The sequence below is a fragment of the Xenopus laevis genome, chromosome 4S (genome assembly GCF_017654675.1).
Source record: "Xenopus laevis strain J_2021 chromosome 4S, Xenopus_laevis_v10.1, whole genome shotgun sequence".
NCBI classification, from domain to species: Eukaryota; Metazoa; Chordata; class Amphibia; order Anura; family Pipidae; genus Xenopus; species Xenopus laevis.
In genome coordinates, this window is record NC_054378.1 from 106,271,871 (window position 1) to 106,294,427 (window position 22,557).

At 41.3% G+C, this 22,557-nt stretch overlaps 1 protein-coding gene across 2 annotated transcripts in view; it reads left to right on the plus strand.

Moving 5' to 3' along the window:
* Positions 1-5,239: 5,239 nt before the first annotated feature.
* Positions 5,240-22,557, plus strand: part of dcaf1.S (VDDB1 and CUL4 associated factor 1 S homeolog) — a 35,454-nt gene continuing 18,136 nt past the window's right edge. The window contains exons 1-13 of one of the 2 annotated variants that reach the window (XM_018261313.2): positions 5,240-5,436; positions 8,248-8,359; positions 8,874-8,950; positions 9,846-9,919; positions 10,186-10,299; positions 11,541-11,678; positions 12,432-12,896; positions 13,412-13,513; positions 13,591-13,749; positions 13,993-14,172; positions 14,429-14,638; positions 15,197-15,366; positions 21,764-21,888. In XM_018261313.2, the coding sequence (XP_018116802.1) occupies positions 8,250-8,359; positions 8,874-8,950; positions 9,846-9,919; positions 10,186-10,299; positions 11,541-11,678; positions 12,432-12,896; positions 13,412-13,513; positions 13,591-13,749; positions 13,993-14,172; positions 14,429-14,638; positions 15,197-15,366; positions 21,764-21,888 (1,924 nt within the window). In that variant the 5' untranslated portion in view covers positions 5,240-5,436; positions 8,248-8,249. The remainder of the gene's footprint in view (positions 5,437-8,247; positions 8,360-8,873; positions 8,951-9,845; positions 9,920-10,185; positions 10,300-11,540; positions 11,679-12,431; positions 12,897-13,411; positions 13,514-13,590; positions 13,750-13,992; positions 14,173-14,428; positions 14,639-15,196; positions 15,367-21,763; positions 21,889-22,557) is intronic. The other variant, XM_018261312.2, reaches the window with a different exon arrangement.

Below are 22,557 nucleotides of genomic sequence, written 5' to 3' on the forward strand. Positions count from 1 at the left end.
GAAGGAAAGCTACGGAGGCATTTTATTGCCAATAGATTAGCTGCAATAGTGCAAGCTAGAATGTTATACTTATTCTGTAGAATGTTTTACCATACCTGAGTAAAAAGCTCTAGAAACTCTCTGTTTATTTAGAATAGGAGCTGCAGTATTAATGTGGTGTGACATCACTTCCTGCTTTAGTCTCTCCCTGCTCTGGGCTCAGATTACAGTAGAGAAGGGAGGGGAGGAGGAAGAGGAGCAAACTGAGCATGCTCTTGCCCAGGGCAATGAGGTTTAAGCTGAAGGCAGGAAGTCTGATACAGAAGCCCATGAGTACACAATAGAAGGAAAGAAATGCAGTGTTTCTTTTGACAGGGGACTCAGAGCAGCATTACTTTGGGGGTTTACTGGTATATTTAGATGGATCTCTCTGATAAGGCTTACTTAGTTTTAACCTTTCCTTCTCCTTTAAAGGAGAATTCAACCCTTTAGCAAAAAAACCCTACCCCCCACCCCACGTCGACTCCCCTCCCTCCAGCCTTACTGCCCCCCCCGGGCATAACAATTCTAATATATATATAATATATTGGTGTGTAGGCAGCCAATTCAGGTTATTGCGCCCAATTCTGAGCTTTTGGAATGAGCCAGGACTACACAATAGAACTGCTTTCTGATAAGCTATTGTTTTTCCTTCTCAATATAAGGCTGATGGCACATGAAGAAATGAGTTGCCCGCCGAGCAATATCTGCTACCGATATCTCACTGGAATGCTTTTCTCAATGGTCATCATGTAAATTGCTGGTGGGAGAACACAAGCATTGCTTCAGTTTTCCAAAGTCACCAAAGAAAAAAGTGACTTGCATGCCTCTCCATTGGTGACTCTATTGCTGGTGGAAAGGCATTTCAGGGAGATTAGTCACCCATGGTAGCAGCGATTTAACAGTTGACTAATCTCCCTTTGTGCCATCAGCATTAGGGCAATAACACATGGAGCTACTACTAAAAGCTACTTGTTGTGGCAACAAAACTTCAAAAAAAAAAATACCCTGCCATAAACAATGCTGAGAATTACCTCTGCTAAAACACACATAGCTGCCTTTTTTGCTTGATTTTCATTTTTTCTGTTTGATACCCACAGTGTCGGACTGGGACGCAAGAGGCCCACCAGAAAACCTTAGGCTAAGGGCCCACTTTCCAAACTATTATACCTCCTCACTCAACCTCTTTATTCTCCTAGTCTTTTATCTCTACATACTTCACTCTATTACATTCAGGGGCCCATTTACTTAGCGCGAGTGAAGGAATAGAGGAAAAAAACTTTGAATTTCGAATGTTTTTTTGGCTACTTCGACCATAGAATGGGCTACTTCGACCTGAATCGTTCGACCATTCGATAGTCGAAGTACTGTCTCTTTAAAAAATACTTCGACCCCCTAGTTCGCCACCTAAAACCTACCGAGGCCAATGTTAGCCTACGGGGAAGGTCCACATAGGCTTCCTAACAATTTTCTGATCGAAGGAATATCCTTCGATTGATGGATTCAAAATCCTTCGAATCGTTCGATTCGAAGGATTTAATCGTTCGATTATTCCTTCGATCGTTCGATCGCAGGAATAGCGCTAAATCCTTCGACTCTGATGTCGAAGGATTTCAATTCGGCAGTCGAATATCGAGGGTTAATTAACCCTCGATATTCAACCCTAGGTAAATCTGCCCCTCAATCTACATTATTAAGCCTCTTTATTCCAATGAAGAAATAGGGAATGACCATGAACTATGCCAAATGTTTACAAGCAGGAGGCCCACTGACACCTGGGCCCACCGGGAGTTTTCCTGGTATCCCGTTGGGCCAGTCCAACACTGGATTCCCAATGTACGTAGGTTTATCAAAGTATACAGCATGTAAAGACTCCAAACTCTATCTTGTGCATACTTATTTGATAGCTTACATTTACCCCGATTTATAAAAACTACCAGTTTTGTGTGGGGTAATAGCTACAAAGAAATGACGGCGATCCCTGAAAAACATATTTTTGGAAGGTAACATAGTAAGTTATGTTGAAACAAGGCACACGTCCATCAAGTTCAGCCTTTTAAGTGTTGATCCAGAGGAAGGCAATAAAAAACACCATTTGAAACCTCTCCAATTTGCCTCAGGAGAAAAAATCCTTCCTGACTCCAAGATGCAATCGGACTAGTCCCTGGATCAATCTGTACTATGCGCTATCTTCCATAACCCTGTATTCCCTCACTTGCTAAACACCATCCAACCCCTTCTTAAAGGGGTTGTTCACCTTCAATGTACAAATCTTATGAAACCACTAACAATGCTCTCAATGTGTTAGAAAAACCATTTTCCATAACAAAAAGTAAAAAGCCATTGTAAAAGCTAATTTTTATACCTATTAACTCAGTCCTTCTCCTGTCTCTCTGACCAGTTTTCTGAAGTGATGGGAGTGGCCTATTTTGAACCTGACACACCAAGAACTTCCTATATGATGACATCATCATGCCCAGGCTTTGCCCTTACTTGTTTCCTATTGGATGTTGATACTGCCCTCCTCCTAGTAATTTATTGGGTGCTTGTGAACTGTAACCAGTCACATCATTTGAATGGTCATTGGTTGATTACTCAATTGTAATGGCAGAGGTTAACAGACGCAGCATATAAACAAACCTGCCTTGTAACAAACAATCACACAGCCACGCAGACAAATACTGCAGAAAAGGAAGGAGCAACATTGTTCTCCCAATTCTGGCACTCTCCTTCTGCCTAGACTAAAACTGAATGGAGTGCCAAAGGGGGCAACCTTTTCTGGGAATAAATACTGGCTTTTCTATATTTTTATCTTTTAATACCTTTGGCATTAAGAATAATGTCAGTTATTTACAAAATTGCAACAAAACCAGCACTGACTTGCTTAGAAACATATGTAACTTACACATCTAGCAGGGACAGTAGGGTTGCCGCCTCACCCTTTTAAAACCAAACACATATGAAATCCACAGGCTGCATGGCTAATTATCAACTCATTTAGATGCTGCAGACTGAACTGATTTCTGTGCAGCCATGTATCATGCATCTAAATGAATTGCTAATTAGCCATGCAGGCTGTGGATTTCATATGTGTTTGGTTTTAAAAGGGTGAGGTGGAAACCCTAAGTGATTTTGTGCGCTCTCCCGGGGGGCCGGTAATTTACCTGGGAAAACGATACCTTTTTTAAGTGTTTAAGTGTTCCACTTCTGGAACAAGATTTCGAGCTCTAAATACCAAAAAATGAAAAAGTTATATTTTTCATGATATAGGGATCTATACCAGGAAAATATTTTACTTTATGCACAAAAATTCAACTCATTTGGAAAGCCTCAAGCTCATACAAATAGTCAGCTGCTGAATAATGATTTTTTATGAGGTAAATACACAAAATAATACATGCCCCCCCCCCCCAAATAATATATTTCTGGAAAGTACAAGTGTCATCTCCCATAGTATCCATTTTAAAAATGATTTCTTTTTTCTCTGTAATAATAAAATAGTCGCTTGTACTTGAGCCCAACTAAGATATAATTAATCCTTATTGGAAGCAAAACCAGCCTATTGGGTTTATTTAATGTTTACATGATTTTCTAGTAGACTTAAGGTATGAAGATCCAAATTATGGAAAGATCCATTATCCGTAAAACTCCAGGTCCCAAGCACCTCGATCCCCCCCATCTGCACAGTTGAAGTCTCTGCAGTACACAGCCCACACTCCCCCTCCCTCTCACTAACTTGTAACAGTTTCTCTTCAGTACCTGAATGCTGCTCAAATTCCCCAGCACAGCCCAGCACAGCACAGGAAGCAATGGCAGATTGACAACAGACATAGCCAATAGGAGTTAAGTTAGCTGCCAGTACAATGTGTGATGTCATATAAGGAAGAGGAAGTGAACACTGTAGTGTTTTTGGGGGTCAGTGACCCCCTCCCAGCACAGGGTCTGTGTGGAACTGAAGGATTAGTACAGGGACACTTCTGAGGTGAATATCTCTTGAACTGTACTTTTTCTGTTAACTATTTCTATGGAAAAGTTTGTTCTGTTCATGTGAACTGTTAGATTTGTCATTTTGTTACAAAGGTGAACAACCCCTTTAAAGCTATCTAATGTATCAGCCTGTACAACTGATTCAGGGAGAGAATTCCACATGTTCACAGCTCTCACTGTAAAAAACCCCTTCCCAATATTTAGGCGGAACCTCTTTTCTTCTAATCGGAATTGGTGACATCGGTGTCAGCTGAAAAGACCTACTGGTAAATAAAGCACACGTTCTGAACAATCCAAAATCAGTAAAAATGTATTTCTACTCCAAACTACCCAGCTGCTAAGCTAAAGACAGCAGTTTTCATGACATTTCTGAAAATCGCCTGCAAATATTGTAATTTTCCGCATTTATCTCACCCTGTTTCTAACGTACAATGGTAAAACTCCCTAAATATGAACTTGAAGGATCTACTGAATAGTTTGATTCCCAATATGCACAGATATAGCAAAGTAGGTGGGATGTACAGACCCCAAATGAAAATAGTTCATAAGAATTTTTCAGCTGCCAGTTTGCCTTCTGTAAACAAAGACCTCTGACTGCGTATTATGTGCCGCAAGATCCCCCTAACAGTACAAAGACCCCCAAAAACCATATATGTATTCTACTCCAATCTACAAAAGTAAGGAACAACAATACAAGCATAAAACCGCAAAAAAATAAAAATCACAAAAATCAAATACATTTAGGCAAATCAATGAAAAAAAACCCTGTGAAATCAACAGTTTTTAGGGGAAAAACAAGAGGCAAATTGATAAAAATAAAGCAGTAAATAAAAAGAAAGTGTGGAGTTGTGTGTGCCTGTGTGTATGGGAGTCATGTAAATACTTATGCCCCACATAAGACTCACCCAATCTCCCCTCATAATTCTGGCTCAAAAAAACACATTACAAAAGCAGCACCAAGAAAGTTTTTTTAAGAAAAAAAAAACTGAATTTCTAAAGCACAAGATTCGCAGCTTCTACTGATCAGTAAGTGTCCCCCGTATTCTGAACTGAATAAAATCCTGCCCCAAGAGAAAACCTAATGCTAAAACCCCAATCGTCAGCGGAGCTCTGTGACAGCGTCTTTCCAAGCAATCCCTCAGTAACCACCATTTGAATGAGGCGCTGAATACGCGGCGAATGTCACGTGACTGAGACGTTTACCGAGACGTTCACGTGTTCGTGACGTCACTCACGGCCTCTTATCAAACTGGAAACTAACAGTAGCTAACTTTGAATAAAGCGCCGAATACGCGACGAATGTCACGTGACGGAGACGTCCACCGAGACTTTCACGTGTTCGTGACGTCACCCACGGCCTCTTATCAAACTGGGAACTAGAGGCTAGCCTGAGTGGAATACGCGTGTGAGAAGGACTCAGGAGGGCGACAGGTACATAATGGGGCAGAAGGTCCGATGCAGAAAGGAGGTTACCTGGAAAAAAGGGGCTGTTTGGCAGATACATTTCTTATCGGAGAAGTGGAGTCCGGTTTGGGAGCTGAGTTGCAGCAGTGTATTTGGAGCAGGAGCAGTGTATTAGGAGCAGGAGCAGTGTATTAGGAGCAGGAGCAGTGTATTAGGAGCAGTGTATTAGGAGCAGTGTATTAGGAGCAGGAGCAGTGTATTAGGAGCAGTGTATTAGGAGCAGGAGCAGTGTATTAGGAGCAGTAGCAGTGTATTAGGAGCAGTGTATTAGGAGCAGTGTATTAGGAGCAGGAGCAGTGTATTAGGAGCAGTAGCAGTGTATTAGGAGCAGTGTATTAGGAGCAGTGTATTAGGAGCAGGAGCCGTGTATTAGGAGCAGGAGCCGTGTATTAGGAGCAGTGTATTAGGAGCAGTGTATTAGGAGCAGTGTATTAGGAGCAGTGTATTAGGAGCAGTGTATTAGGAGCAGTGTATTAGGAGCAGTGGAGCAGGAGCAGTGGAGCAGGAGCAGTGGAGCAGGAGCAGTGGAGCAGGAGCAGTGGAGCAGGAGCAGTGTATTAGGAGCAGTGTATTAGGAGCAGGAGCAGTGTATTAGGAGCAGTGGAGCAGGAACAGTGTATTGGGAGCAGTGTAGCAGCAGGAGTGTAGCAGCAGCTGGAGCAGCAGTGTAGCCCAATAAAACCAAGGTTATTTTTAAGGAAAGGTTCTACTTCTAAGCAACTTTCCATTTTACATTCATTAAAAATGCTCAATGGTTTTTAAGTTCATGTAAACATAACTATTACAAGTGCAACATCTGTCTCTGCACCTGGTTGGTCACTGACCTTGACTGCGGCTACACTGATTCAAGCTGATTTACTAGAGCTGTCTTGGCTGGGAGAGACCCAACTTCTGATACATTGTTCTAGCCAGCATGGCAACAAGGAACACTCAGTTGCAGTTTTCTATTGCAAACTGTTTACAAACAACTTTAAAAACCTCGGCCATAACTAGGGGTAGGCAGAATATTCAACAGCAGCCCCTTTGGTGTATGTCAGAATCTGCACATTGCAGGGAAACGTTCCCCTTTAATTGGCAGATTTAGTTTCTTCATGTTGGCACTGAAAGTCGTCTTAAGGCTATATGAGTGGGCAACAATCTGATCATACTGCAGGCCTGTGGAGGCTCATTGGGATAGCACTACATCATCATGCCTGGTCCTCACCCAAAGCAATTTTATAAAGTACCCAATAAAAAAGAAGGAAAATCCGTGTCGCTATTCGTCCCGTATATGACTAACTTAATCTGCCATTTGTTTGCCTTTCTGCCTTCTCCCACCAGTTAGACAAATTCCAGAAAAATGTTTTTTCTTATTAGGCTTTGACATTTTACTTGTATAAAGTATTTCTCTATTAAGGGGAATACATATAAACATATAAAGGGCTTTAGCCCCTTATAGAATGTTGTGATATCTGCCTGATGCATTGTGTTGGTTTCATCAGTCTGTTGACTAAATGAGGGAGCATATTTGCCATATTACAGCTCAAAACAATAATAATGTTGTCATTTCTTGCTATACTGTTTGATATTTGTTGCTAATGTGTAAACCCATTTGTTACATTATTGCACTGATGGGGAGGATTAACACATTTCCTGTTATTGAAATGTATCTTTTCTGAACTGAATAACAGAGTTTAAAAGTTTAAAAATACAATTGCCTAAAAAAGTAAAATTTTTAGTATCTTGTGTTATGCAGGGCAGACAGATATTTGTTTTGGTGGCAATTATATATATTCTTTATTGCTTAATTTAAGTCTCTGTTAATTATAATCTGGAAAGAGAACAATATTTATTTGATGTGGCCAGTCACTGTCTGTGCTATGTCCATATTAAAAATAGTCCCTACACTGTTAAACTGCTAACACTTTCTCTGGAATAGTGATTTGGAACAGGATATAGGATTCAAAACAATTTGTGCTTTATATTCACACAGCAGCTGCTTGGGAGATTTGGGGGGCAGAGTAAAGCTTATAGATGGCAACATTTATTTTTACTCTTATCTCTTCCCCCCCAAAAAAAAAAACCCTTAAGGGTCTGCCCACACGGGCAGATTCGGGGAGATTAGTCGCCAGACGACTGCCTGCCTTCCGTCGGCTAAAATGTAAATCGCCCAGGGGCAGCCACACGAGTGCTTCGTTTTCCGAAGTTGCCCAAAGTTTCCTCGTGAGGCAATTACAGGCATCTTTGGGAAAGTAAGCGCTCTGTGTGCCTGCCCCCAGTCGATTTTCATTTTAGCCGGCGGAAGACAGGCAGTCACCTGGCGACTAATCTTCCCCGAATCTCCCCCTCTGAGAGCAAATTGGAGAGGCTTCAGATGGGGTTGTTTGTCTTCCTCTGGATCAACTTGCAATTAGGCAGGTTAAAAAAAAGTTAAAAGGTTGAACTTGATGGACATGTCTTTTTTCATCCTAACTTACTATGTTACTTCTGGCAACACATTGTAATTTTTGTAGAACAGGGATGTCAGGAATTGATGTTCATATTGTATTTCATTTTCAGCCTTTGCAAATATCTGCTGGCACAGACAAATTTAAGCGAGTGCTGCTCAATATGCTGATGATTATTATTATTATTAGTATAAAATGTATACGTGAGCAATATGGACACTAAGCCTAGTAAAGGAGTCCATCATAATGATTAATATTAAAACAGGACATTTTAAATGGAATAAGGTTTTGCAGAATTTGATAACCACCATTAAGTCCAAATGAATCATGTGGAAAATCTTCTGTCTTTCAGACATGACTTCAAGTGGGACACACGTCGACTCGAAGTCGGAACTAACTACCCTGCTGGAGCAGTGGGAGAGTGGACATGGAAGTGGCCAGGATATGGTGCCTGTTTTAACCAGGTGAGTTAGCCATGCCGGTTTTGTAGTGCAACTGGATACTCATTAGTGTTTTGGCTAGGAACAGCGAAAGTTTCTATTTGCCATAGCTTGTTTTAAACTCCTTATTTATTGTAACTAGTGCTGCATCTTCTGTGCACACCCCTGTCCATTTGTACATCTTCTGAATACTCATAAACCTGTTTTATTACATGGTGCTACAATCTGACCAGAGGCTTGTCTTCTAATGGGAAGACTACACACATCCTTTTTCCAACTATTTGATGGCTTAGAATGGACATGTCTTACTGTTAAATAGAAGGATGGATTATATTTGTAAAAGTGTATCATACAGAAGCCAAGCATAAACCTATAACCTTGTTGGCATTTGAGATTGTGGTTAATTTACTGAAGGCCCATACATGCATTTTTTTTTTTTTTACATTACACTAAACAGAAATTGTGCTTTGCCCAGTACTGTTAAAGTAAATTTACTCCTGCATAATTTTAACTGGATTATGATATTCTTTGTTCTTAGGATGTCTGAGCTAATTGAGAAGGAGACAGAAGAATATCGCAAAGGGGACCCAGATCCTTTTGATGACCGACATCCAGGTAAATGACTGCTTTAATTTAGGTAAATGTGTTGGCTGTAGGATGTTGGTGCAGCTTTTCTACACCCATGTGGCTTGTTGCGTAGAGGATGCAAAAAGCACAAAAGAGAGATGCACACAGCTCAGATAAGCCGTGCTACTTCTGAAATGGGCAGAAAACCCTCCAGATGTTTAGTTTGTGATTCCAAATAAATATAAATGGTGGAGCCACATTTTGCACTGCATTTTCCTATGTGTTTTTTTGTCCATTATCATAATCTAGTTAACAAAGTGGACTAGATGGGCCAGTGTTGTATGCTGGTATGAATACAGCCTATACACATTTACCTGTCCTTAAGATTTCTGGCCATGTGTGGTACAGGTATGGGACCTGTTATCCAGAATGCTCGGGACCTGGTGTTTTGCGGAATAAAGGATCTTTCCATAATTTGGATCTTCACACCTTAAGTCTACTAGAAAATCATGAAAACATGAAATAAACCCAATAGGCTGGTTTTGCCTCCAATAAGGATTATTTACATCTTAGTATGGATCATGTACAAGGTACTATATTATTATTTTTACAGAGAAAATGGAAATCATTTTTACTAATTTGGAATATTTGAATGAAATGGAGTGTATCGGAGACAGCCTTTATGTAATTCGGAACGGGTTTCCAGATACCAGATCCCATACCTCTATTAGTTGAATTCCTAGTCGTTTGAGTGATCTGGTGATATTGTTCTTGTTATGCATACACAGTATAACAAAAATAAGGCCTTCGTTTTGAATGTAGGGGTAACAATCGCAAAAAAGAAATATTATTGTTTCATGGCAGACTATTCGCTCCATATGTCCATTAGTTCCCATTTTGTATTTTTGATCATGTAAAATGTATACACTATTCTGTGTTGCAGGTCGTGCAAACCCAGAATGTATGCTTGGAAATCTGCTACGAATCCTTTTTAAGAATGACGACTTCATGAACGCAGTAAGTGCCACGTTGTATTAATGGCGTGTGGTTCTAGTAGGCAGAGGACTGTGGAATGTTGCAGCTTCACTTACAGAAGTTGGAATGCTGGGTGATCTAATAAAACTAGTTTTATTTTACTTCATAGTTGATCCATTTTGATAGAAGCAGCATTATATTATTTTTATATATAGATCTGTTTTGTTGTTTTTTTGTTTTTATTTTTTGAGAATTTCACTTGTGCTCAAACTAGATCCCTCACAGCTATTTTTGGTTTTTTTTGCTAGCTGGTGAATGCCTATGTCATGACAAGTAGAGAGCCCCCATTAAATACTGCAGCATGCCGTTTGCTCTTGGACATAATTCCGGGACTGGAGACAGCTGTCGTCTTCCAGGAGAAGGTAGGAGGATAATAGCTTATGAACATCATTTCTCCTCTGGACTGTGTATGGCTGAGAAGATACTTCCTAAAAACATCATCCACCTAAATTATTTATATTTTCAGCATAGTCAATTTTCAAAATGTATGGTTCTGAATTACTAATACAAATTGCAACAGCATTCAACATGACAGCATCTTGGCAGTTTTGTTTTTGGAGGTAACGCAGCTGTGAAAGAGACAACAAATATCTGTCATTTTGCTTAATTTTTCTATGCCAAAATTATGTGATTTGGGAGGAAGTGTAATGGGGAAAAGTAACTTTCTTTTATTGTTTTACTTGACTTCCTTATTTATCTTCTGCCTCTTTCCAAATATCAAATGGAATCGCTGATTCCAGCACCCAAATATGCTTTTTGAGGCTACACACTTATTGCTTGTTACTTTTTACTGTTTAGGCCCTCTCCTCTTGATCTTCCAGCCGTTTATTCAAACCACTGCCTGGTTGCTAGGGTAAATTCAACCCTAGCTGCTAAATACCAATTGCAAATACAAATGACATACAACATAGAGCAGGTTAGTATTTTGGAATATGGAAAAAGAAAAAAAACAAACCAAATTTTGTAAAAAAAACTACATTTATTACATTTAGGGGCAGATTTATCAAGGGTCGAATTTCGAAGTGCAAAAAACTTCGAAATTCGACAATCGAATAGGCTAGTTCGACATTCAAAGTCGAATTCATAAGATTTTTAACATCGTACGATCGTACTTCGAATCGAACGATTTAATCGTACGATTTCACTTTAACTTCTAAAAACTTAGCCAAATGTTGGCTATATGTTCTAGGAGGTCCCCATAGGCTAACATAGCAATTTGGCAGGTTTAAGGTAGCGAATTGTCTAAGTCAAAGTTTTTTAAAGAGACAGTACTTTGATTATCGAATGGTCGAATAGTCAAAGCATTTTCCTATTCAAAGTTTTTCAATTCGAATATTAACTTTGAATTCACTTCGACCCTTAGTAAATGTGCCCCTTACTGTATGTTGCATGTATTCTTTAGTTTTTGGCGTAACTTGTTAGCAGCCTATTTTTTTAATTACTTGAATTTTTTTTTAAGTAATTTTGTTTAATTTGAGAACATGCAAATTTATATATAGTCATGGCAAAGTAACTTATGATGCTATGTTTTTTGTATTGATGTGTTGCTTGCTCTAAAGTGGCAATTAAGTGTTGCTGACTTCAGTCTGTTATTTGACTTTAGGAAGGGATTGTCGAAAATCTATTTAAGTGGGCACGGGAAGCGGAACAACCACTTAGGACCTACGCTACAGGGTTGCTGGGGGGAGCCATGGAAAACCAAGATATTGCAGCCAACTATCGGGACGAGAACTCACAGATGGTAAAACAGAAATTATTATACAGTATTTTGATGCTGCATATGATTTTTTTCTATATTATTATACAGTGCTTAGCTAAACTGCCATTTATCTCAGGCCGTGTTATTTATTTTTGTTTTTTCTATTTTGCTAAACTCACTGCACAGTTCCTTTGTCACTGCAGGACTTACTCTGAAATGATTCCCGAGAGATTTTTTTTGTGTGTAGGGATTAAATTTAACTGGTGGAGATGCTAACAGACTACAGATGGCTTGATGATGGGGGAAATATAATATAAAGTATCTAAGCTATATAATATCTTTCTATTTTTTGGCCATGCTAAAAATGTACGCGTATCCTAAAAGGTACATATCCTTACTCTAAAATGCACAAATAATTACTTGGAAAGCAAATTATGATCGTGTATTTCTGCACCATGCTTGTAGAACCAACAGTTGGTGACCCAATAAACATTCAGAATAGTTTCTGTTTTAGACCAGTGCTCCTCCAACTTTAAAATTGTCATGTGGTTTCTGCTATTCATCTGGGACCCACAGCATGAGTGAACTGTTTGCAGCTGAAAATAAAAGGAAAGGGTGCTCATCTATATAGTATTAAATATCAAACTAAAGCTTATTTATTAACATGTTTATATTTGCAATGACGTTTCGATTTAATGATATTTAATTCTCTGTTGGTCTATGTGATGTACTACAAAGCTGGTTAGCGTTGGTGCCGTTTATTTGTTTTAAATTGTTCCTTATTTTGCACTGCAGGTTGCCCTGGTTCTCAGCAGGCTGCGGGAGCTGCAGTCTCAGGATGCTTCCTGTAAAAAGGAAATGAAGCGACAGAGCCCACGTAAGCCTCTTAGTGAACCTCTACTTCCATTAGATGAGGAGGCAGTGGACATGGACTATGGAGAAACCCCGCTGGATACGGGGCCTAACCATGAAGAGGTGGTTTCCTTTCACTTGGAATCTTCTCCAGCTTATGGAGTTATGAACTCTGGGGGCACAGGGCCTTCATCTAGAAAGAAGTCTGACACGGAGGCTCATCGTAAATTGAAACAAAAACTCAGCTTTTCAGAGCCTGAACGAGCATCAAGTGAACTCTCCAATAGCAGCTGGTTAGAAATGTCACCATGGGTCATTGGCACCAATTACAGCATGTGTCCTCTGACTCCAGGCATTGAACAGAGACTGATCCTACAGTACCTAACGCCTCTTGGCGAGTACCAGGAGGTGAGAGACAAAAGTATATGGTGTGTGTAAAAATGCGTTGCGTTAATGGTGTTTCATAGTTCACATAAAATAATTATTGCTTTAGTGCCACTGATCATAGAATATACAATGTTGACAAAGTTCCAATGCTTTAACAGTATAGATACATTTGTGAGTTCTACTGAAGCCTTTAAACAAATTAAATAGCAACCTCCGGTACATAATAATAATAATAATAATAATAATATTGGCAATGGTATTTATCATCAATAATCTTTTGGATTTAGCTAAGAGAGTTTTTGTAAAAATACTTTTTCTACATGATGTGCTTATTATCTTATCCGAGAACAGCTATGAAATGTTGTCAGTGTTCCTAAGTCTATCAATCACAGTGTGATAGAAGGGAATTTGTATTTTGTTGTCTGTACCATTAAATGTTTTTGTCTATTTGCTTGGACGACATATGACTTTATAATTTTATAATTTTTTCCCATGGCTTAAATGAAATTGTCGTAAAAATTTTTTCTCTCCTTCAGTTACTCCCCATCTTTATGCAAAAGGGTTCTCGTGAGCTGATGATGTATTACATTGACCTAAAGCGTACAAACGATGTGTTACTCACGTTTGAGGCTCTTAAGGTAAGTGGTAGATTAATTGTTTTACTTCATCTCACAAATACATGCTATTAACTTTTCCATCTCTTCTCGAAACACAGCACTTGGCTTCTCTTCTTCTTCACAACAAGTTTGCTGCCGAATTTGTTGCTCATGGGGGTGTCCAGAAATTGCTGGAGATACCACGTCCTTCCATGGCAGCTACTGGAGTGTCCATGTGTCTTTACTATTTGTCTTACAACCAGGATGTAATGGAAAGGGTGAGCAGCAGGACTGAGTTGGGTCTGGAATCAATGAAGGACAGTTAGGTATTTGTGAGGGCTGGGGCAATGATAATATTATGATATTTTACTTAAGGTGGGAGCACTTGTTTATTGAAAGTTTCTGGGTTTAGCACTAATTTGTATTTGTGCGTTAAATCAACAACATAATTTGGCATTGTTTTGTAAGCCATGTAGCCTTTCATTGGAGCCCAAATTACCTATGTCCTATTTTTCACCTAGGTATGCATGCACCCTCACAAGGTTTTAAAGGATGTAGTGAACTACACGCTGTGGCTCATGGAGTGCTCACATGCATCTGGCTGCTGCCATGCCACCATGTTCTTCTCCATCTGTTTCTCTTTCCGAGCTGTCCTGGAGCTGTTTGACAGTCAAGATGGACTACGGAGGCTAGTGAACCTGGTGAGCTGTTGTTTAAATTGTATATTCCTATATAAATGGTAATGTCTTGGTCATCAACAGACAATGTTGTCATACTGGGCTATTAAAAGCAGTTGCTTTGTATTTTTGAAGACAAATATTGAGAACAGTTTTAACATTCACTGTAGAACTGTGAGCTCTCTGAATAAGTAGGTCTATTATTGCAGAGCTTTAGTTGTCCATTAAATTGTACCGATTTCACATCTCTTACCTGCTTTTTTTAACCTCAAATTTTCAGATCAGTACCCTTGAAATCTTAAACCTGGAAGATCAAGGTGCCTTGCTGAGTGATGATGAGATATTTGCAAGCCGCCAGACAGGAAAGCATACTTGCATTGCATTGCGCAGATATTTTGAAGCTCATCTTGCCATTAAGGTGGAACAAGTTAAACAGGCTCTGCAGCGCACTGAGGGTGGGCTACCCATACATCCACCTCCACCTTACAAGGTCTGGTACCTCATTTTTAGCATTTATATAATACATTTGCTTGGCACATGAGTTTTCATAGATGTATTTTTTAGTTGTTTTCTGTCTAATATAAAATGCTTTAGATATTTGTCTGGATTTATATGCTCCTTAATTTTGTTGAGTGTTAAAGACATGCAGTCTACATAATCCGGTTAACCTAACATTTTAAATAGAACACTATACTTTTAAGGTGGTTACCCAAAAATGCTATTCTCTAAGACTAGTTCTTTATTAAATATGAATCAAGTTTGATTCTCCATGTGAAGACCATGATTTTCATTGCCAGTGTGATTCAAGCCTTTATCTGATATATTTATAAGTAGAATTAACTTTTGGGCTGGTAGTACCATCAGGAACAGAATGACTGAAGGCTGTTTTTATTTTTAATAACATACATTAACAGCCTGTGTGAATATGAAGAAAATGTGACCATACTCTACATGCACACCTGGCTTCAAAAAAGTCTCTGGATGAAATCCACAATAATTTGTATACAGATATAACATAAGTCTGGTTTAATTCTTCTTTTACTTGCAGGCATGCACATATACACGTGAGCAGATAGTAGAGATGACTGAGTATCTCATTGAGTTTGGTCCAGCTCAGCTGTATTGGGAACCTGCTGAGGTTTTTCTTAAACTCTCCTGTGTTCAGCTCCTTTTGCAGCTTATCTCAATTGCCTGTACCTGGAAAACTTATTATGCCAGGTGGGTAAAGCCACATCAGCATCCAGCCACATCAATGTAAATAATGATTGTTGAATTGTCTACTATGTCTTGCCCAATATTCTCTTAAGATGAACTTCATTTGGCAGGTCTTTGATTTATGCTGTTAATTTAGAATTTGACAAACAAAGGAAAGTTGTGCTCACCACTATTTTTTAAAACCATTAGGCGAGGGTGCAATGAGACTGTGACCACAAAATACATATAGACAATTACAAGAGTCCTCTGCACTCAACCCATTATCAATATATTTAAAACACTGACATTTTGTGCATAGAGCTACTTAAAAATGCCTTACCCTTTTAAACAAAACAGGGATTGTTTGTCCATATATTGCAATGTATTTAAGATGACCAACTACATCTGGACAAACAATCCCTGTTTTGTTTAAAGGGTAAGGCATTTTTAGTAGCTGTATGCACAAAATGTCTCTGTCTTAAATTTATTCATAATGGGTTGAGTGCAGAGGAATCTTGTATTTCTCTAGTGTGTGCTTGGGGGACACAGGGAACCATGGGATATAGCTGATGCCATTAGGAGGTAGGACACAACAACTGAAAAACTAGCTCCTCCTCCGCTGGCTATACCCCCCAGCAGGCGGAGCCTACTCCAGTTTTTTGTTGTGTCCTCAGGAGGTCAGGACATGTTCCTTTTTTCTCTCAAGAAATTTTTATTTATATGACATAAGGAGTTATACCAGTCGCCTACACTGTGTAGGATGCCTTGGCATATATTCTCCCATCATGGGAAGTGTTCCTGGGGTACTTGCTGCACAGCTACTACCATCCAGTTGCCTTATCACCCTCTCTCATTGTGCACAGGAGGAGTGAACTGGCCAGGACACGGAAGGCGTTGGGACCCTGGGGGAGGGTAAGTATACCTGTGTTTCCCCTAGTCTCCGGTATCTCAGTAAGAGCCTTCCTTTCTCCCCCTCCCTCCCCCTTGGACCGGAGGGGAGAGTAGACTGTCACCTTATCCTACGCTACCAGCGACACACAAGGAAAGGGAACAGTGCGCACAGACGGCTTATCCTCCTAACTGATAGGGGAACATAGCCGCGGGTTCTGCCGGCATCTTTTTTTAACATGCGCGCTCCTTCTTTTATATAGCATAATTGAGGAACAGCGCACATACGCTCACAAGCGTATTACTATAGCGCTTCCGGGTAAGTGCAGCCGCATACCACGTGACACGCACCGGCGCGAAAGCAAGGCGGCTTCAGGGGGAAAATCCTCCAACCACAACAGCGCATACTATTCAGGCCGCAGTCAGCGCGTATCCTGTGACTCTCAGTTGTCGGGACGGTCGCTTATTAAGCAGCGCAGCACGAGCAGGGAGCTGTATATCTGCAGGACACGGTGACTAGAAAACTAGCCCCTTTTTTCCCTGACTTACTCCCTAGCTCTGTTAGAGTATTTTTACTCTTATCTGCTTACCATATCATGTCTGAGGAAAACAGTGAGGCCATTTTTTCCAGGGGGAAAACAGCCTCTGTAAGATACCTTGTATGTGTCAAGTGTCGCAAAAAGCTTCCCTCAGGGCAAAAAGAGCCTATTTGCTCTAAGTGTAAAATGGCTGAGTCTGATAAGGAACCCCCAGGCCCTGCTCCTATTCAAACAGACCAAATTCCTCAGACACCTGCTGTGCCTATTCCAGACGTTTCTACTCCAGTACAGACAGTTATTCCAGACTGGGCAGCCCAGTTAGCTACTGGTATACCTAAATTAGCATTGTCTTTGGATAAAATTCTGTCAAGACTAGATAAACCCAGACATAGGGGATCAAAACGCAGAGCACCTTCGTCATCAGACGAAGAGAGTGATAATTATTCCAGAAGTTCGTCTCCAGTGCCCCTAGGCAGGGAAGAGACCCTTGGTTTATCAGAAGGGGAGTTATCTTGCAGTTCAGATATGTTAGATGGGGAACCTTCAAAATTCTCAGCTGAAGCGATAGATGACTTAATCACTTCCGTTCTGGAAACTCTTAACATACAGGAACCAGAGACAAGTACAGATAAGTCTAAGATCCTATTTAAAAGAAGTAGTAGATCTTCACCTACGTTCCCTTCTCACGCGCAGCTTGAGCAAATAATTCAACAAGAGTGGAACAAGCCAGAAAGTCGTTTCCAACCAAATCGCAGATTCCTTAAACTCTACCCATTCTCTGCAGATACCACAGAGAAATGGTCTTCCCCTCCTTCAGTGGATGCTCCAGTCTCTCGTTTATCCAAAAACACAGCTCTTCCAGTACCAGATGCTTCGTCCTTTAAGGACCAGATGGACAAGAAAATGGACGGGTTACTACGCTCCCTTTTCTCAGCATCAGGCACTGCCCTTCGCCCAATCCTGGCTACAGCATGGGTCAGCAGGGCAGTACAAACATGGTTGGATTCCCTCGTTCAAGCGATCCTTTCGGGAGTGCCAAGACAAGAACTTTCGCAGCTGGCGACGCAAATTAAAGACGCAAACGAATATATTTGCGAGGCAGCATTAGACGCAACCCAGGCAGTTAGCAGAGCTTCAGCACTATCTATTGCCACTCGGCGGTCACTCTGGATGAAACTATGGTCGGCTGATTTATCGTCCAAAAAATCGCTTACATCATTGCCATTCAAGGGAAAACTCCTGTTCGGCCCAGATCTGGATAAGATCATTAGTCAAGCGACAGGAGGAAAGAGCACGCTACTTCCTCAACCAAAAGCCCGTTCTTCCTTTCGGAGAGGGAGGTTTTTTCGGCCTTCACAAAACAAGAGCTCGAGACACTCTCCACCACGGAATACAACATCCAACAGAGGACGCTTCACGGGTAAACCCAGAACCTCTTGGCAGGCTCGCAAACCCTCTACCAGAACGTCGGACAAGCCCTCCACCGCATGACTGGGGGCCTCCGCCACATGGAACACCTCTGGGGGGAAGGCTAATCCACTTTTCTCAAAGGTGGATAGAAATCACATCAGATTCTTGGATACAGGAGGTGGTAACTCAGGGTTATCACCTAGAATTCGATTTGTTGCCCCCTCGCAAATTTTTCATGTCAAGAATCCCAAGAGAACCAGCCAAGTTCAAGGCTTTTCAAAACGTGCTGTATACTCTTTCACAAACAGAGGTCATTTCCTCAGTCCCCCCAAAGGAGCACTTCAAGGGATATTATTCCAATCTGTTTGTCGTTCCCAAAAGAGACGGATCTGTCGTTCCCAAAAGAGACGGATCAGTACGTCCAGTACTGGATCTAAAGGGACTAAACAAATTTATTCGTCCAAGAAGGTTCAAAATGGAATCTCTACGCTCTTATCATTGCAGCAATGACCCCAGGCCAATTCCTGACGTCCCTAGACATAAAGGATGCCTATCTACATGTGCCAATCTTCCCTTCCCATCAAAAGTATTTATGATTCGCCATACAAAACCGCCACTACCAATTCAGGGCTCTTCCTTTTGGCCTCACTTCGGCACCAAGGGTGTTCACAAAAATCATGGCAGTAGCCACGGCAGAGATACGGCAGTTAGGCATATCCATAACCCCATATCTCAACGATCTGTTAATCAAGGCACCCTCCTAAGCAGAAGCACAAAGAGTAACCCATCTTGCTATGAACAAACTACAAGAACTCGGATGTTCTATCAATCTAGAAAAATCATCCACAACACCCAGTCAGTCTATGGTGTTTCTAGGACTACTGTTCGACACACGGACACAAAGAGTGTCCCTGACTCAGGAAAAGATTGTTCATCTCAAAGCTCTCATACGTTCCTTACTAGCAAAAACAAGCCATTCGACCAGATTCTGTATGAAGGTACTGGGGGTCATGGTATCTACAATAGAAGCGGTTCCATTTGCCCAAATCCACATGCGGGAACTTCATTGGAACATTCTTACATTATGGAAAAGAAAACACTTGTCTCAAGAGATTCGTCTCTCTCACAAGACGCGAGTATCCCTGACCTGGTGGCTACGAACACAGTGCATCTCCAAGGGAAGACCTCTCGGAGAACCACAATGGAGACTAATGACGACGGATGCGAGCCTGTCAGGTTGGGGAGCGGTACTAGAGGGCAAATCAGCACAAGGTCTGTGGACTCAAGTGGAAAGCCGCTTGCCCATAAATCTTCTGGAGATCAGGGCTATTCGTCTAGGACTCAGGCACTGGCAAACAGAACTAGCAGGCCAACCAATAAAGATACAGTCGGACAATTCAACAGCGGTGGCCTATATAAATCACCAGGGGGGCACAAGAAGCAAGGCAGCCTTACAAGAAGTCAGGCACATTTTTCAGTGGGTGGAAAAGAACAACGCCAGACTATCGGCCATCTTCATACCAGGTCTGCAAAACTGGGAAGCAGACTTCCTCAGCCGACAAATATTAGACCAAGGAGAATGGGCGCTGAAGGAGGAGATTTTTCAAGAAATAACTGCAAGATGGGGTTTGCTGGAAGTAGACCTAATGGCGTCTCGCCACAACAGACAGGTACCAACCTTCCTTGCGCGGTGCCGGGACCCTCTGGCACTAGCAGCGGACGCTCTCACAGCCCCGTGGGATTTTCAACTAGCCTACGCATTTCCTCCAATTCCACTGATACCCAGAACAATCAAAAAGGCACAAAAGGAGAACACCACCCTCATTCTCATAGCTCCGAATTGGCCTCGACGGTCGTGGTTCTCGGACCTCGTAAATATGTCGATAGAGGAGCCGTGGATTCTGCCAAACGTGTCAGACCTGTTACATCAGGGCCCAATTCTACACCCAAAGCCTCACAGCCTCAACTTGACTGCGTGGCTCTTGAGACCAGCATTCTGAAGCAGAAGGGATTCTCGGACGCTGTAGTTCAAACCATGCGAGCAGTGCGAAAGCCTTCTTCGGCCAGATCATACTATCGGGTATGGATTAGTTACAGACAATGGTGCTACAGACATAAAGTAGGCTTTAAGTCTTTTTCTACGGCAAAATTGTTGGAATTCCTCCAGGAAGGTGTGTCTCTAGGATTATCTCTCGGTTCCCTCAAGTCACAGATTTCTGCCCTCTCTATTTTATTCCAGAAAAGGCTAGCCCTCCTATCGGATGTCAAAACATTTTTACAGGGAGTAGCACATGTGGTTCCTCCTTTCCGCAAATCCGTTCCGACATGGGATCTTACCTTGGTTCTTAAAGCACTACAGAGAGCTCCCTTTGAACCAATGGCATCAATACCATTACATTTGGTAACATTAAAGACAGTGTTCCTATTCGCAATTACCTCAGCAAGATGAGTGTCCGAAATCAGTGCACTATCTTGCAAATCTCCGTTCCTCACTTTTCAGCATGACAGAGCAGTGCTTCGTACAGTACCTTCCTTCCTACCCAAGGTGGTATCGGCATTTCACATCAACCAGGAAATAACTATTCCTACTTTCTGCCCTTCACCAAAAAACCCCAAGGAAGCAGCACTGCATACTTTGGATCCAGTACGTGTCTTAAAGTTCTATCTACATAGAGTACGGGAAGTACGAAAGACTGATTCTCTTTTCGTGTTAACCTCAGGTCCAATAAAAGGATCTCCAGCCACTAAGGCTTCCATATCCAGATGGATCAAGCAGACGATTCAAAGAGCTTATGTAGCACAAGGTTTAACACCTCCGGATAAAGTGAAAGCGCATTCCACAAGGGGAATGAGCACAACCTGGGCTTTTCGGAATCAGGCCTCAGCAGAGCAGTTATGCAAAGCAGCTACGTGGACATCTATCCACCCCTTTGCAAAGTTCTATCATTTCGATTCATTTGCGGCACATGACACACGCTTTGGTAGAAAGGTGCTTCAGGCCGCAGTCGAAAAATCCAGTTAGGGCCTCTCCCGCCCTGAGACTGGGGGACAGCTTTGGTACGTCCCCATGGTTCCCTGTGTCCCCCAAGCACACACTAGAGAAAATGAGATTTTGTGTACTCACCGTAAAATCTTTTTCTCTCTCGTGGCTTGGGGGACACAGGGCTTCCCTCCCTCGTGGAGGCCTCTTCTGTTTTTTCTCAGTAACATGTGTGATAAGTTTTCAAGTTAATTGTTTGAAGTTTAAAAATAGTAAAACCTCCTTCGTTCCTTCTTTGGGACAAACTGGAGTAGGCTCCGCCTGCTGGGGGGTATAGCCAGCGGAGGAGGAGCTAGTTTTTCAGTTGTTGTGTCCTACCTCCTAATGGCATCAGCTATACCCCATGGTTCCCTGTGACCCCCAAGCCACCAGAGAGAAAAAGATTTTACGGTGAGTACACAAAATCTCATTTTGTTTATGTGAATTTGACCCTACTACCCAACATGATTTCTCACATCTTCTATCAAGTCTTTGTTTAACACTAGTATGATGCTCCCTTCTCTTTTAATTTCACTTTTTACCACAGAATCTTTCTCTCTCCTAGGAATGATACAGTGCGCTATGCCCTGGATGTGCTTGCCATTCTGACTGTGGTGCCAAAGATTCAACTTCAGTTGGCTGAGCCAGTAGATGTCCTGGATGAGGCAGGTTCCACTGTCTCAACTGTAGGTAGGAAATAAATGTGAATGAATGTTATTGTGCTTGTTTTTTTTGCTTGCCACATAGACACATGATGCCGGCTCCTATTTCTATCTATGCTGAAAACTGCTCATGTCCTAGAAATTCCTTAAAGGGCATGTAAAGACAAAAAAATAAAATCCCATTTTTACTTTCTTTAATGAAAAAGAAACTTATCTCCAATATACTTTAATTAAAAAATGTGTATCGTTTTTATAAGAAACCTGACTGTATGCAGGGAAACGATCATAGTTTGAAACGACATGGGGAGCCCCCTCCCCACCTTACTTCCCAGAACTCGAGCAGCTTTGTTTGTTTCCCTGTAACAATTGTGTAGATTTGTATCCACAGACCCAGTGCAGTCTGTATATTCTGATTATTAATCTTGCTGGCAGATATTATTTGACTTGTGCTGTTTTGATCATTTATGATGATCCCTAAGCTTAACCTCCCAACTGAAGCCCAGTAGTCTTGGTTTAACAAAGTTACAAGATAACAGCCCCCTGCGCCAACTTTAAAAGCATAAATCATTTGTTTAATTGGGCTTCTGGTGCAGTAAGATCATGTTTATATTTAGTATACAAAACACAGCATTTCTAACATTATTCTATTTTAGACTTTAGTTGCCCTTTAAAGGGGAACTATTGCGAAAATGAAAAT